Source organism: Ursus maritimus, unplaced genomic scaffold, assembly GCF_017311325.1.
Source record: "Ursus maritimus isolate PB19 unplaced genomic scaffold, ASM1731132v1 scaffold_3, whole genome shotgun sequence".
Classification (NCBI taxonomy): Eukaryota; Metazoa; Chordata; class Mammalia; order Carnivora; family Ursidae; genus Ursus; species Ursus maritimus.
The window spans coordinates 83,699,284-83,715,892 of NW_024425563.1; the positions used below are offsets into that span (position 1 = coordinate 83,699,284).

Sequence of the window (16,609 nt, forward strand, 5' to 3'; positions counted from 1 at the left end):
TTGATAAGAATGTATAAATAGATGAATAAATTAATGAGCATTTTCTTAAATTCTTATATCACAGATAAAATCACAGAAATGTAGAGGAACTCAGCAATCCTGGTCCCTTGTAATTAGAATATGGACTTAAAAGTCAAGATCCTTAATAATGACAACTCCAACAACACATTCACTGAGTGACTGATTAACTTAGCAAGAAGTAAGGCCAACAATAGCTAAATTGTGGAAGGAGCCGAGATGCCCTTCAACAGATGACCGGATTAAGAAGATGTGGTCTATATATACAATGGAATATTACTCAGCCATCAGAAAGAACGATTACCCAACATTTGCAGCAACATGGACGAGACTGGAAGAGATTACGCTAAGTGAAATAAGTCAAGCAGAGAAAGACAATTATCATATGGTTTCACTCATTTATGGAACATAAGAAATAGCAGGGAGATCGGTAGAAGAAAGGGAAGAATGAAGGGGGTGGTAAACAGAAGGGGGAATGAACTACAAGAGACTGTGGACTCTGGGAAACAAACTGAGGGCTACAGAGGGGAGGGGGGTGAGGGACTGGGATAGGCCAGTGATGGGTATTAAGGAGGGCACATATTGCATGGAGCACTGGGTGTTATACGTGAACGATGAATCATGGAACACTACATCAAAAACTAAGGATGTACTGTATGGTGACTAACATAATATAATAAAAAAATTAAAAAAAAAAAAAGAAGAAGAAGTAAGGCCAGGCCCAGGCAGTTCCTAGAAATATACTGATCTTCAAACTAGTATCATCATAGTCTACTACTACTGTTTCTGGGCTTTTTAAGGGTAAATGTTTCTGAAGAATTCCTTTAGACTGCTAAAGTTGAGCAGAATGATATGATAAAAACTATGAATTTGCAATCATGATGAAAGTAAACAGAAAAAAAGGTCAACAATTGCTTGAAGCGATGGTGGCAAGGGAAACAACACAAAGAAATAAATATACCTACTAACCTTGAGGAAGCTGGAGCACCCCTGTGCTTATGCCTGAGACCAAGTCACCCAACACATACTCTTTGAACTTGTATGCCGGTAACCACTTCGTTATGGGCAGGAACATATAAATGATATTTCGTATCTTCTTGGGAGTACATCTGGGAGGACAAAAAACAAAACAAACCCAGAAATAAAATGAGGAACACATCTACAGAAGCCACACCAAGGCATTTTCCCTTCCCCATATCCTGGAGCAATAAGGAAAAATTCACACTCTGTGCTAAGAATGACCTTTCCACTTTGCAGAGAACAGAAACAAGAAGAGCTGCTTGTAAAACCCCCCCCCTTTTTTTTAAATGGAAACATCTGAATTGGCTCCATAATAATGCCCTACGACTTACCATGAAAAATAAGAAAAATTTAGCTTGAAAATAATTGCGATACCCCAGAAGCTATTATTTTAGTAGATGAAATTCTAATGTACTTTCTAGGTTGGTGTAAAAACAAAGCAGGGGAATTATTTACTGATTGAGTAAATTTTTGAATGTGGAACCACTGACGGGCAGGCCCATTTAGTTTCCCCTGTCCTTATAAAATGAAGGAAATTTATATAAGTACTATGAGCTTTATGGGTATGTATTCAACACTTCAGGGTCTTTGATCAGTGAACTCAAAACACCACTTGTCACTGGCCTGCAGTAGTGGATTCTGTGTCTGGTTGTCTTGATCAGGTGAAACAACGTGCTAATAAAACCCAGGCCTTGTATTTAATCCCTATAGAGTTCAATTAATTTTGATACATAGACTATTCTGGGCCCTGGCCCGTCCTTTTGACAGTCTATGCCAATCATCAGAGACATCACTGAATAAGAGCACAGACAGATGGGTTCCATCACCACTAGGACAGCCCCAAGGCCTCTGGGTGACAAGGAAGCAATTTATTCCATTCAAAAGACAATGCATTCTTGCAGCACACATGGGACTTTGTACCATGTCTTTAGGAGCCAGAAGTATCTGATCGCCAGGTGAAGGAAGATACTAGAAGCAGATTTGGGGCAACTATAGCAAGAGCTATGAATTTGAGGGAAACAAACGGGATTAGATGCCAGGCTCCTTGTTTAGGAAATTAAGATATCAGTACTAGCTACATTTGTGTAGTGATTGCCGTGTGCCTTGCACTTCGCATGTATTAACAGATTTTAACCCCCAGGAACTCTTTGATGTAAGTATTATTATTATCCCCATTTTACAGAGCAGGAAATGCAAGCACATAGCTGGTAGGTGGTTGGGACCAGGATTAAAACTCAGTCTGACTACAGTGAATACATTTTAAAACTCTTCTGATGATCATTCCTAGAGCGGAGGGTCCCTGTGAAGCTACGTGAACACAGAGCACGGACGTGTGGTCCCAAGGGTGCAGAAGGCAGCAATCAAACCTAATCTCGGGAGCTCTCAAGAGACACACACGTCAGGCACACACGTATTACCATTCCCAGGCCTGCAACATGGCTGTGTTAGTGTCTCCAAAGTGAGGAGTCCTAGGACACTGAGCGTCCTTGACAGCCTGCATTGGGTCTTAAATTCAGGATATTGCCAAATGGGGTAGAAGCCGGGGTGGAAAAAAAGACGGAGTGGTTGGAACATTCCTGAGAGATGAAGGAAGAGGTGGATATTTCAAAGGTGGTGGAGTATGAGAAAAAAGGGTGCTTAAACTGTTAAAGGGGTGCGAGTATAATCAGAATTTAATAAATAGGGTGAAATATATGATGAAGCTGGGGTTCAATCAAATACCTATCCCTGAGTGAACTGTGTGGACAGTTCTGCAAACCCTAAGTGCTCACCATTTGTTTTTTTTCCCCACCGCGCCAGATTTTCTTGATACATTTGACCTTGCTTCTGTCATCACTGAATGACGGGATAAAGGAAACGGGTTAAAACACAACATACGTGAATGCCTGTTTCAGCTTATCCCCGATGGAATCCGAAATCTTGTCCTTCTTGTGCAGTCTTTCCTGGAGGACCGGGTGACTGAAGATAGGCCTTTCCACATAGTACCTCTGGCTTGCTGCGAGGATTTCATTTTCTTCTGCATGATCCATAGTCCTCTGAGATTATGCGTCAACAGCAGGAGACAAGCATTTCCTGAGAGTCACTAAAAGAGAAAATGAAGAGCCTATTTCAGATGCCAAAATCTGACAGATGACTGTTCCTAAGCATCTCTTCCCTGCAGGACTGTGAGCTCGCTGGAGGACTTCTTCATCTTCGGACATCCCAGAGCACCTACCTCAGTATCTAGCGACCATTGATAAATCAAATGAAGTTAGAATCAATAAAAGAAAAAACCCATATGTGACTTATTTCCTCCCAGGGCAATAAGTGGTAATGTGTATGCTTTTAACAGAAACTCATATTAAATTCAGTGGCTAAATTCTGCAGTCAGCTGGCTTTCAGTGCATATGAGGAGAAGAGTGACTCAGGCCGACACGGATCATTTACATGTCAAGGAACCAGGAAAAGGCGCAAGATCAGTCCTTAGATTGACCCCAAGGTTCTTGAAGGTATATTATCCTCCTCTCCAATTCTGTACTCACATTTGATTACTCCTTAAATTATTCCACGGTTCAGAACTGAGGTTTATACACCTCCATGAGGGAAATTCCTGGTGACTAGTGAAAGGGCGTAAGTCGAAAATATCAGTGCAGTATTATAATACGGTTTTAAAGGTGATGATGTTGTCATGTTTGAGACAATCAGGATGGTAGATTTATATATATATAATATACATATATTATATATATACATATATATATATATATGCTACACATAGTGAATGTTAACATGAGTAAAAGAAATGATTAAGGAATAAAAACCCAATATATTTGTGCACATGAAAATGTGTACAAGGATGTTCACTATGGCAAAATCGGGAAAAAAAACCCCTTAAATGTCTATCTGTATACAACAAAAAGTAAATTTTGGTAGAGTGATATATTGTATGTTATAAGTAGTTTTAAAAAGTGAACTAAATCTGGGGCGCCTGGGTGGCTCAGTCGTTAAGCGTCTGCCTTCAGCTCAGGGAGTGATCCTGGTGTTATGGGATCGAGCCCCACATCAGGCTCCTCTGCTGGGAGCCTGCTTCTTCCTCTCCCACTCCCCCTGCTTGTGTTCCCTCTCTCGCTGGCTGTCTCTCTCTCTGTCAAATAAATAAATAAAATCTAAAAAAAAAAAAAGAAAGAAAAAAGAAACTTAAAAAAAAAGTGAACTAAATCTACTTGTGTTATCATCAATAAATCTCAAAAACTTAACTTTCAATAAAAATGCAAGGCTCAGATACTTCAAGGATACAATAATTTAAACAAAGTTTAAAAATGTATAAAGCAATACTATACGTTTATGGACACATATATGTAGTAAATGTATAAAACCAGGAATGATAACGAGAAACACTAGGATCAGGGTGGTGTTTCCTTCAGAGAGAAGGGGAATCAGACTCAGAGGAGATAATGCTTTAACTTACTGTATCTACAATGTTTTAGTTTGTAAAAACAATTAGTGCAAATAGAGGAAAACATTTAGATTTGATGAAGCCTTGCAGTAAGTGAATGGGTGTTTGTTACATGATTCTTTGTAATTGTCTGGATATTTGAACTATATACCTTATAATAAAAATTAAGTGCACAACAACTAAATCCAGTGTTCCCACCTGTAGGAAGTTAACAGCAGAGGAGATGGGAGTTAGCATGAGCTAACAGTTGGGTATCTATGTGTGACCACAGGAGTGCGGGGGATTACTGACGTTGCTCAATACCATTCCTGCGGGATGAGAAGTTAGTTTTTCACCAAACTGAAATTACATTCACACTGAACTCAGGCTCGGGTGGTCAACCACAAAACATCACGCAAAAATAAGTGCCTATGTCCGAGGAGGTTAACAATTCCAGAGTCTAGAATAAAAAGGAAGCCTAACAGCAAACGCAGGCAAGTACCAACAAGGAGGATATGAGCAGGTTAGTCTGGAGAAAGAGGATCTTGCAGCAGAATCTGACAAATAGAGATCATATGTCTTTTGTTTAAGCTAGCAAGGACGGTTGGCCATGTCTCGGCTAACTTTTTAAGACCACTCTAGGAACTCATCATAATACCCCAGAATGACTGGGCTGATGTATGTGAGTAAAGTCTGACAAAGGGCAAGGCAACCACTCTGCCTCCCCACTGAACTCCTCCAGAACATCACATGACAGTGTTGTAGAACCATCTGTAATTCAGGCAACGTACCACTTGTGCTGCTTTCAGCCGTGGTGCCCATGCCTACAGTTCCGTTCACTCTGATGAGAAATGCTATTTCCCCCCTCACTCTCCTTCCATTCTCCCTACACCCTGATCATTGTATCTTTCAAAAGCCTGGTTTTGTCTTCTGCTTCTCTGAAGTTTTCCCTTACCACTAATCCCCCACAGACTGGGTCTATACTTACTACTTGTGTAATTTCCCATTTTTCCTCCCACTGATTATAATTATTGGTCTCTTTTTTTAAATTTTTCTGTATACCTCCTTGGTCCTCTTCTGTCCTATTTCAGAAAGGTTATATCTTCTTTCATAGAGTCACTCAAAGAGAAAAAGGCAAAGTAGATCTGAGGGAGTTCTTTTTTTTTTTTTTTTTTTTTTTTTAAGATTTTATTTATTTATTTGACAGAGAGAGAGACGGCCAGCGAGAGAGGGAACACAAGCAGGGGGAGTGGGAGAGGAAGAAGCAGGCTCATAGCGGAGGAGCCTGATGTGGGGCTCGATCCCAGAACGCCGGGATCACGCCCTGAGCCGAAGGCAGACGCTTAACGACTGAGCCACCCAGGCGCCCCGATCTGAGGGAGTTCTAATAAGAGTCAGACTTTCTTTTTTCCCCTGTTGCAAAAACCCAGTTTTACCATTGATTTTACTGTTGCCCAACATCAGTTTGCCCAGATGTCAATGGGATGGATCGTGATGTTGTATCATCTACAATCAGTGGGACCAAACCTGACACAATGGTCTGGGGAAGGTTTAAAGTACTAATGTCAGGGCCTCACTTTGAACCTCCTGAAATAGGATTTCCAGGGGTAGGGCCTGGACAATGGACATCACTCTGTGTGGGTGTGGGCTTGCGCTGTTGTACCCATGTGTGACAGCCTTCTCTAAAGATTTCAGAGCAACAGAATAGGTGTTTACATTGAAACTCAGCAGAGGAAATAAAATATCTTTTTTAAAAAGAAGGAGAGGGAGAAGGAGCCTCCCTGCTGAGCATGGAGCCCAACTCGGGGCTCGATCCCAGGACCCTGAGATCATGACCTGAGCTGAAGTCAGATGCTTAACTGACTGAGCCACCCAGGTGCCCTGGAAATAAAATATTTCCAAAATATTAGGCATTCTTTTTTTTTTATTTTTAAAAATTTTATTATGGTATGTTAGTCACCATACAGTACTTCATTAGTTTTTGATACAGTATTCCATGATTCATTGTTTGCATATAACACCCAGTGCTCACTGGAATACGTGCCCTCCTTAATACCCATCACTGGGCTAACCCATCCCCCCACCTCCTCCCCTCTGAAACCCTCAGTTTGTTTCCTGGAGTCCATAGTCTTTCATGGTTCATCTCCCCCTCTGATTTCTACCCCCTTCATTTTTCCCTTCCTTCTCCTAATGTCCTCCATGCTATTCCTTATGTTCCACATATAAGTGAAACCATATGATAATTGTCTTTCTCTGCTTGACTTATTTCACTTACCATAATCCCCTCCACTTCCCTCCATGTCAATACAAATGGTGGGTATTCATCCTTTCTGATGGCTGAGTATAGACATTCTTATCCTTATTCTCAAAAGTCCTTTGGCTATCCTCAACAGGATTCCTCATTGATACCCATTACTCTGAAGGTCATTTGCCAACACCTCATTTCTCCTTCTAGAACTTAAAAATTCCTTCTACTTTATTAAGCAGGGCAATTACATGTGTGTTTTAAAAGTTACCTGGGAGACACTGGCTCTCGTGTACCAGCAGGACCTGACCTTGGGGAGGACAGGGACAGCTCCTCCCTGCCCACAGTGGGAAGGCAGAGTACGTGCATACAAATGCACTTAGGCTGGTAGATCTGGTGCTAGAAAGACGAGTTGTTTCTCTTTTGTGAATTGTATTGAAAGGGAGAAGGAGGGGCGCCTGGGTGGTTCAGTCGGTTAAGTGTCGGACTCTTGATTTCAGCTCAGGTCATGATCGCAGGAGCGCCTGGCGGGGAGTCTGCTTGAGATTCTCTCTCCCTCTCCCTCTGCCCCTCCCGCTGCTCTCTCTCTCTCTCAAATACATAAATAAATCTTAAAAAAAAAAAAAAAAGAAAGTGAGAAGGGAAGAGAGACTGTTGGAGGTCTAAGGAAAGAAAAGTTAGACCAGAGATTGACAAGGTATCGCCAGGCAGCACTGTGTCTACTTGATGTCTGTGATCTTACTTGTAAGTAGAAACTAATAAATACATAAATTTTTCTTCCACTAAAATAATAATAATAATAATAATAATAATAATAATAATAAGTAATTTAAAAAAAGTTCCCCAGGAGATTCAGATGATCAGCTAGATAGGTATTTGGCATGTTAAAAGATACTGGCTTTCAACTCTGCCTAAACTCAGAATCTCCTCAGGTGCTTAAAAACAAGAAATTCTGGCCTCCACACCAGACTAATTAGAGCACAACCTCCAGGAGGGGAGCCCAGGCATTTTCTTAAAAAAGTATCCTAAGATGATTTTAAGGAGAACCACTGGCTTAAAACCTAAGAGAGACAGAGAAATACACATGAAAAAGACACAAGAAAACCACAAATAATTTGAAATAATTTTGAAGACGAATTTGTAATAGAAGGACATGATGTAGCAGTAAAAATACTTCTTTGAATTTGCCATTTTCATTTAGGGAATTGGTTCTCAGCCCTGGCTGCTCACTGCAATCACCTGGGCAGCTACTGATGTGTGACTCCACGGCCAGGGATTCTGATCTAATTGGTCTGGGACGCAGGCAGGGGCTGAGAATGTAAGAGGCTCTCCAGGTGATGATAGTGCACAGCTCAAGTTCATAACCACTGCCTTAGGGAATGGCGATAGAGACACCCACATCCAAACAGAAAAGAAAACACTGGAGAGGGTGTAAACACTGTCCTTACTTATGTGTGTCTTTGAAATATTTAATAAAAAATTACAAAACAGAAAAATATCTAGCTTAGGTTTTTCAAGGAAAGTCTTGTTTCTATTCTTACATTCTCAAAACAAGAGGGAGTTGTGTGTAGGTGAGCAGTGCAACGCCTGTTAAACTTTATACAGCCTCAGTTGTTACAAACACTTCTTTCTGGGTTTAAATTAGGAGCAAGTCTCAAAGAAAGATCTCAAAACATTAGATGGATTTAGGAAATCATTAGGGTATATACTCTCTGTAGGGTTGCCAAATAAAATATAGGATGTCCATTAAATTTCAATGCAGACAAACACCAAATACTTTTTTAGGATATGTTCCAAATATTGCATAGAGCATAGTTACATTAAAATTTTATGCTTTATCTCAAATTTTACTGGGTATCTTATGGCCACTGTAACTCTCTGTAGGTTAGGAAAAGACAAAGAGAGGATTCTCAAATATTTTTGAGGTGTTAGGACCCTGGCTATAGTCTTTTGTTTCCTTGAGATATTTTTGGCAGTTTTTCTTGCCTGGGAAAAGAAAGGAGTGCTGGGAAGGGTAAGGACGGGACAGGAGAAGAGGGTATTATAAAGAAAGGCTGTCCTTTTGGGGAACTTTTAATGCTCAGCAATGATTAAATAATTAAAGCCATGAAGGCTATCAATAACCCCCTTATCAGAAGAGCGGCAAAGAAACCAAGGGACCAACGCGAGATCAAATGACCAGACTCTTATCTGACAGATAATGAGCTTCCAGTGTGCTGATTAAAACATAAATCACCAACTTGTAAAACCACACAAACTCTCACATGAGAAAAGCTACTTCTAAGATGGTCTAAAGAGACAAATCTGGGGCGCCTGGGTGGCACAGCGGTTAAGCGCCTGCCTTCGGCTCAGGGTGTGATCCCGGTGTTATGGGATCGAGCCCCACATCAGGCTCTTCAGCTATGAGCCTGCTTCTTCCTCTCCCACTCGCCCTGCTTGTGTTCCCTCTCTCGCTGGCTGTCTCTTTCTGTCAAATAAATAAATAAAATCTTAAAAAAAAAAAATAGACAAATCTGACAGGTCCTCCAACAAAAATACTAGCGACAGAAAAGCAAAATGACCTGGAGGTTCAAATCCTGTTTTCCACAGCTCTGAAAGAAGGGATTTAAAAACAGTTTTCATCATAGATTTCTAGGTCTGAAAGTCATCTTGAAGATGATCCAATCTAACTCCTTCCCTTTGTAGGTGGGAAAACCCATCGACACTCACGTGGGGGTAAGTGACTTCTCCAAAAATATTCTTAAAACACAAACCTTGTTTCCTATTCAAAGTGCCATCAAATTTAAAAGGCACAGATATTTAGAAATAAAAACTATAACAAAACAGCAGCACCCTTTTTAACTTCAAACTAAAAGCAAGAATTAGTTGCTTGCCCATAATGGAGATTCACGATGGTTTTGTGGGAGATGCTCCAACATGGAGGTCAGGATCAGGGTCCAGCCCTAGCTCTGCACCTCAAGCATCTGAGCCATTCAATACCATTACGACAGGGCCAACTAGACAGCAGCAACTTGGAAGACTGTCCGAATCACCTAGGGAGCTTGAAACAACAGATTTCCAGGTCCTTTAGAAATGCTGAGTTAGTAATTCTGGAATCTGAATCATTTAAAGCTCATAGTGGGAGACTGAGGAAGAGCCTGTTGGGAAACCCAATGCTGTTGACTTCTGTTCAGTGATGGCTACTTAGGGCTCAAAAATGCTTGTTGAATGAATACAGGAAAACAACTTGCCTCTCTGAGTCTTAGTGTCCTCCTCATCCTTACGTAATATTTCCAGTGACGACACTCTGAGAACAGTATTTGGCAAGCTTGTCCCAAATACCAATTAAATCTCTGTGGATTTAGCTAGAATGGGTTCAGTTGTCTGAAAGTTAAGATACCCCCCCCCCACACACACACCAGTTCAGCAATGCTTTTCAGTTTGAAAGTGAGTATTCTTCACTGTGGACTGGAGGTATCAGAATAGAGCCAGTTTCAGGGCATCCGTCCATCTCTTCAAAGTAATTGACTTACATAACCCTAATTACAATTATATAATTAATTACATAATAATCTAATTTGTCCTAATGCTTATGTTGTTGACCTTTTCATTCCAAGTATGCAAGCACATGCCCAAACTTACTATACCTTTCACATAATTTCTCTATGGGCGTCAACTAACAAAAATGAATGTTATTTATTATGAACATTTTCTACACTTCCCAGGGCATGCACTTTTCTATAACAGACATGGCATACAGAAAAGGCTTCATGACTTGCAGTCCAGAAAACAATTTTTCACTTATGACTTTGTCAACCTTTTCCTGAAAGCGATTTGGAAAAGCTGCTTCCTTCTCTCTATTCTTCTGGGACTCTTAGCATATATTATCTGCTCTTCCTTATTAACAATCATTGATTAACTGCAGTGGCCAATATGTACAAAGAGCCAAAGGCCCTAAAATCTTTGCAGGCTGCTCCTGAATGTGGATGGTAAGCTCTATGAGGCCAAGACCACTGTCCCCGAAACACTGGCCACATACCCCCACACGCGGCATGCTCCCAGACATTTGGTGACTGACTGCTCCCCACGTGTGTTTGATGGTGGGGGCCAAAGTGGCCAGAGTCCTTAACTTGGTGCTCTGCTCATCCTTTCCCTCTTCTTTTAGATTTATCATCCTCCTCTTAAATTCCTCTGCTAAAGGATTATGAGATTTCTATCCAAAGATGCAACATCATACATTATAGGGTTTGGGTTCAGAAGGACCATGTTTGGAGGCTGGAACTGGCACTTAACAGCTGTGTGTGTTTTGCAAGGTACACCAGTTTTCTGTCCCTTCATCTGCTTATCTGTAAACGGCAGTTAGGCGTCCAGGCTGTGGAGTCCCACAGACCATGTTCTGATTCTGCCATGATGATAGGACATCTGGCACATTATTTGACTTCTCCAAGGAGGCGGACCCTAAGTCCTGGCTTATGCTTGCTGTCCCAGAGTAATTATTATTTCAAAAAGTGTCCGGGATTGGAAAATACATTCTAGGTTTCCTTCAGATTCTTCAGCAGTAACACTGAAATAAACATAAAACTTCAATATAGATCTGTGAGTAATAAATTAGAAAATGTTTCCAAAGCACTTACCGTGGGGGGGGGGTGGCACACAGTAGGTGCTCAATAAGTGTGACTGTTATAATTACTGCTGTGGGCAGGGGACCTCATTTCCTTCAATCTCAAGTTGCTTATTTGAAAATGGGGATAATGATTTTTCCTCTGTTTTTATTTAATTATCTTTTTGAATCATTAATATACTCACATGGCTCAAAAATTCATGTATAAAAAGAATTAAAGTGCAGTCTCACTTTCGTTCTATGGCTGGGAGGCAACCGTGGTGTCAGCTTCCTGTGTGTCTTTCCAGAAATATTTTACGCAGACAGATATGAATACATAGTCTCCTTCTCATGACAGCAGCATGACTTAATACTGTTCCACACCTTGCTTTTCTCACTTAATATCTCTTGGTGATCTTTCCATATCACTATAAAATGGATTCCTCATTTTTTAAAAAGTATTTATCCACTTGAGAGACAGAGAGAGAGAGAGACAGAGGGAGAAAGTGTTTGTTTGTGTGCAAGCGTGGGAGGGGGACAGGGAGAGAGATAATCTCAAGCAGACTCTTTGCTGAGCATGGAGCCGGAAGTGGGGCTCAATCTCATGACCCTGAGAGCATGACCCGAGCTGAAACCAAGAGTCAATACCCAATGGACTGAACCACCCAGGCACCCCCACATTGTTTTATTTTTTAAATAGCTGCACAGCATGCCGTTATACAGATGCTCATCATTCGTCTAGCCAGTCCCAACACTGCTGCATTGGGGATTAATGTGAGAATTATAAAGCACGTAAAATAAGGGACTCCATAGATATTTACAATTACCTTTTTAATCAATCTCACACTTATTTCCTTTTACCTGCTCCATTTCTCAATGCCTTGGGTCTCTATCCACTCATTCATTCAATATGATTCTACTGACTCTCTACCTCCATGTTTGGCTGTCACATCCAAGTTGGCTTAGAGATCAGTAAGCTATGATACATGCCCTCAGGACCCTTGTCATCTAATGTCTTTGCAGCCTCCTACCTCCTTTTAAGGATTTCTTACAGGTGGGTAGTAGCATATGAAATGATAGAGCACATAGAACACAGAAAGTTCTGGGGATGGGAGCAAAAGATTATTGGCAAGGAAATATCATTTAGGAAATGAGATCAAGAGCCTTTGATATATAAATCATGATCTTTTTCCTTATAAAATATACGAGCACTGTGGAAACTTAGAAATTTTTCATTTTCTCATGCATAAATAATCCATATTCAATGTATATTATGAATATGTACATTTGTGCATATATAATGGATATTTACATGGCTGGATATTGTCTTAATAGTTTTGCATTAAAATTTTTGTTTTTAAAGACTTTATTAATTTATTTGAGAGAGAGGAAGTGGAGGGAGAGGGAGAGAGAATTTGAAGCAGACTCCACACTGAACATAGAACCAGACGCAGGGCTCTATCTCACGACCCTGAGATCATGACCTGAGCCAAAATCAAGAGTCAATGCCCAACTGACTGAGCCACCGAGGCGTCCCTGTATTAAAAATTTTTTACTCAGACACCTGGGTGGCTCAGTCGGTTAAACATCTGCCTTTGGCTCAGGTCATGATCCCAGGGTGCTGGGATCAAGTCCCACATCGGGCTCCCTGCTCAGCAGGTAGTCTGCTTCTCCCTCTGCCTGCAGCTTCCCCTGCTTGTGCTATCTCTCTCTCTCTCTCTGACAAATAAATAAAATATTTTTTAAAAAGCTTTAAAAAAATAAAAAATAAAAATTTTTTACTTAACATGATATCATAAGCATTTTGCCATGTTAATGAACAATTACAGAAGCATAATTTTTAATGGTTGCATAATATTTTCTAATATTCATATACAATGATTTAACCACCTTCCCTATTATTAGACACTTCAGCTACTTTAAGTAGGCCCTACGCCCAACGTGGGCTCGAAATCACAACCCTGAGCTCAAGAGTCACATGCTCTACTGACTGAGGCAGCCAGGCAACCCCAAATTTTTGCTATTACAAGTGTAATTTTGGTTTTGGTCTGTGTGCGTTCACATGCGATAAAAACAAAAAAAAAAAGTTCACCTTTAAACAGTGTCAATACTCATTTTAAGTACTGGGTAACTTACAAAGTAAGTATATAAAAACTACAAGTTGACTTAAAATAATATGAATGGTACATATTTATGTGAGCTGCTGCTTTATACACAATAATAGTTAAACATAATTACAGCAGTTAACATTCACTGAGACTGTGGGATTAAAGACTCACAGCACCCACGTGTTTTTCAGATGATGTATCTGAGGCTCTGATAGGATAAGAACAGCCAGGATGGGATTCAGGTCTGCTGATTTCAGAAACCATGCATGTATGCAATGCTGCCTCATTAACAGTGTGTCAGACTGATCATGCCAGAATGCTTATCTAATGTTACTGAAATGATATTAATTATAGGCATGTGTTCTCACTTGCCGTGATTTGCTGCTTATGAAGCATGGTGGTTTTTAAACACACTGAAAGGCTTCAGAGAGGCTACAGCATTTGAAGCCGCTCTTGAATAACGGGTAGAAGGCAGAAGTAAGGGCATGTGATTCTGCACAAAGACGTGAAAGGTAAAAATTAATACAAAATGTTCATAGAACACCAAAAGCACTCGTAGACTACAACTGTGTTTTGAGTGGTTACAGAAAATGAAACTAGAGGTTGAACAGAGCCAGGTGTTACAGGACTGTCAAGGGGCTGGTTCTAGGCTCCAAATGAGTCCATATGCTCTAGTTATTTGACTCTATTCCCATTCTACTTTGTTCTGTATAGAACTACTGATCAAAACACCACCCTACTATGGAAAAATGATTCAATTCCATTAAAAATGAAGTCCCCTCTAACACTGATTTGCTGTGACTCCATAAGTTGATAAACGCTAAGATTTATTTTTCACCTACTTGAAAGATCATTAATACTCACAAGATATGCTTCCAGAATCTTCTTGAGTGTAAAAAGCTCGGCAATTCAAATTGCTGCTTAGGTTTGAGTGACAGATATTTTAATATGAAAAAGTTCTGCGTTGGGGGGGGGGCCCTGCTCAGTGGGGAGTCTGCTTCTCCCTCTCCCTCTGCCCCTCCTCCCCACTCATACTCTCTCTCTCAAGTAAATAAATAAAATGTTTAAAAAAACAAAGTTCTGAACTTTAAGTTAGAATGGAAGAAGAATCTAGTGGTTTACCAGTTATTTCTTTTTCTAAAATGGGAACTTTAGGTCATAATAATACAGACACAATAAAACTGCAAGTATTATAGGAGGGATAGTCATGAAAAGCAACAGTTTTCCATCTCTCTTCTCCCCAAGTGGAGCCTTATTCCCTGAAGCAACTATTTTCTTAAAATCATTTTTGTTTTTAGTTCCTCTGGTGGATTTATTTTGAACTCTACATCAGCATTTCTTAAAAAGTGCTATTAGTATTCTTGCTGGGACTTGGGTGGAACTGTCCTGTGCATTTAGCATCTTTGTCCCTGACACTAAATGCCAGCAGTACCCTTTAGTCACTTTGACACATTTCCAAATCTCTAAGATTGAGAACTACTTTCTCAAAAAGTTAAAAACAGAACTACCTTATGACCCAGCAATTACACTACTAGGTATTTATCCAAAGGATACAAAAATAGTGATTCTAAAGGGCACATGCACCCCAATGTTCATAGAAGCAATGTCCACAATAGCCAAACTATGCAAAGAGCCCAGCTGTCCATTGCCTGATGAATGGATAAAGAAGATGTGGTATATATATTTACAATGGAATATTACTCAGCCATCAAAAAGAATTAAATCTTGCCATTTGCAACAATGTAGATGGAACTAGAGGGTAAGCAAAATAAGTCAGTCAGAGAAAGACAAATATCTTATGATCTCACTCATCATTAGAATTTAAGAAACAAAACAGATAAACATAGGGGAAGGAAAGGAAAAATAAAACAAGATAAAAACAGAGAGGGAGGCAAACCATAAGAGACTCTTAACTCTAGGAAACAAACTGAGGGTTGCTGGAGGGGAGGTTGGGGGGGATGGGGTAATGGGGCAATGGGCATTAAGGAGGGCACTTGATGTGATGAGCACTGGGTGTTACATGCAACTGAAACATCACTACATTCTACCCCTGAAACTAAAAATACACTATATGTTGACTAAATTGAATTTAAATTAAAAAAATTTTTAAATATATTTTTAAAAGTTTGAGAACTACTATTCTAATAGAACGATACCACTATTTTTTTTAAATCACTGAATTTAGACATTATTTGCGAATGCTTACCATTAAAAATGATATTTAAATCTCCTTCTCATTATTTTTGCTAGGTTGTATTACTATTTTTTTTTTAAAGATTTTATTTATTTATTTGAGAGAGAACGCGCCCACAAAAGAGAGCTGGAGGGAGCATGAGTAGGGGGAGGGTTAGCAGACTCCCCACTGAGTTCTTTTAAAACATTTTTCTGCATTCTTCTGGTAGTCTTTATTTAAAGTTAAGTTTATTTAACTTTAACTTTATTTAAAGTTTATCTTTTGTTTTTGTGTGTTTGTACATATGAGTCAGCTTAGTCCTTTATGTTGCCAGAAGTCCCATTATTATAACTACATTAAAATTGTTTCATTACTGGTTCTATCTATTGAATGGAATTAAAGTCATTTGCCTTGGAGCTCACTGACTACTTGAACTAATTAGCATTAATTTCTTTCTAAGTCTGGTGCACATCTGTCAGCCTAGGATTTATTTTAATTGACTTGGGGAGTTACACTCTTTCTTATTCTACACTTTCTTATTCTACATTTTCCTCCTTCTCACTTTCTACCCTCATTTTGCTGGAACACATCCTTAGGTAATTGATTCAGAAAGGGTACATGGAAGGAAAGGGCCTGAATCTTTGAAATCAAGAGTTGGATGTTTAACCAACTTAACCAACCAGGAGTCCCCTTCCCTCATAATTTTGAAGGCATTGCTTTATTACATTTTAGTACACAGTTCATTGATGAGAAACTTTATGTCGATCTTAAGTAACTTCATATTCCCTTTTAGAAAGTAATTTTAGGAGCCTCTCTCTATCCTTGACTCTGAAATTTTATAATGAATGTATATTTGTATGGATTTTTCCCATTCCCTTGATGGATCCTTTAAAAAAAAATTTTTTTTGTGAAGATTTTAGTTATTTGACAGAGAGAGAGAGAGAGAGAGAGCACACAAGCAGGGGGAGAGGCATAGAGAGAAGCAGGCTCCCCACTGAGCAGGACAGCGCAATGTGGGGCTCCATCCTAGGCCACTGGGATCATGACCTGA

General features: G+C 39.8%; 1 protein-coding gene across 7 annotated transcripts in view; it reads right to left on the bottom strand.

Annotated features, from left to right (window-relative positions):
- Positions 1-16,609, bottom strand: part of SLC26A5 (solute carrier family 26 member 5) — a 75,562-nt gene that overhangs the window by 31,504 nt on the left and 27,449 nt on the right. For all 7 annotated transcript variants that reach the window (XM_040644342.1, XM_040644348.1, XM_040644345.1 and 4 more), the window contains exons 3-4: positions 2,917-3,121; positions 988-1,127 (exon numbers count right to left, since the gene is read on the bottom strand). In XM_040644342.1, coding sequence (XP_040500276.1) covers positions 988-1,127; positions 2,917-3,068 — 292 coding nt within the window. In that variant the 5' untranslated portion in view covers positions 3,069-3,121. The remainder of the gene's footprint in view (positions 1-987; positions 1,128-2,916; positions 3,122-16,609) is intronic.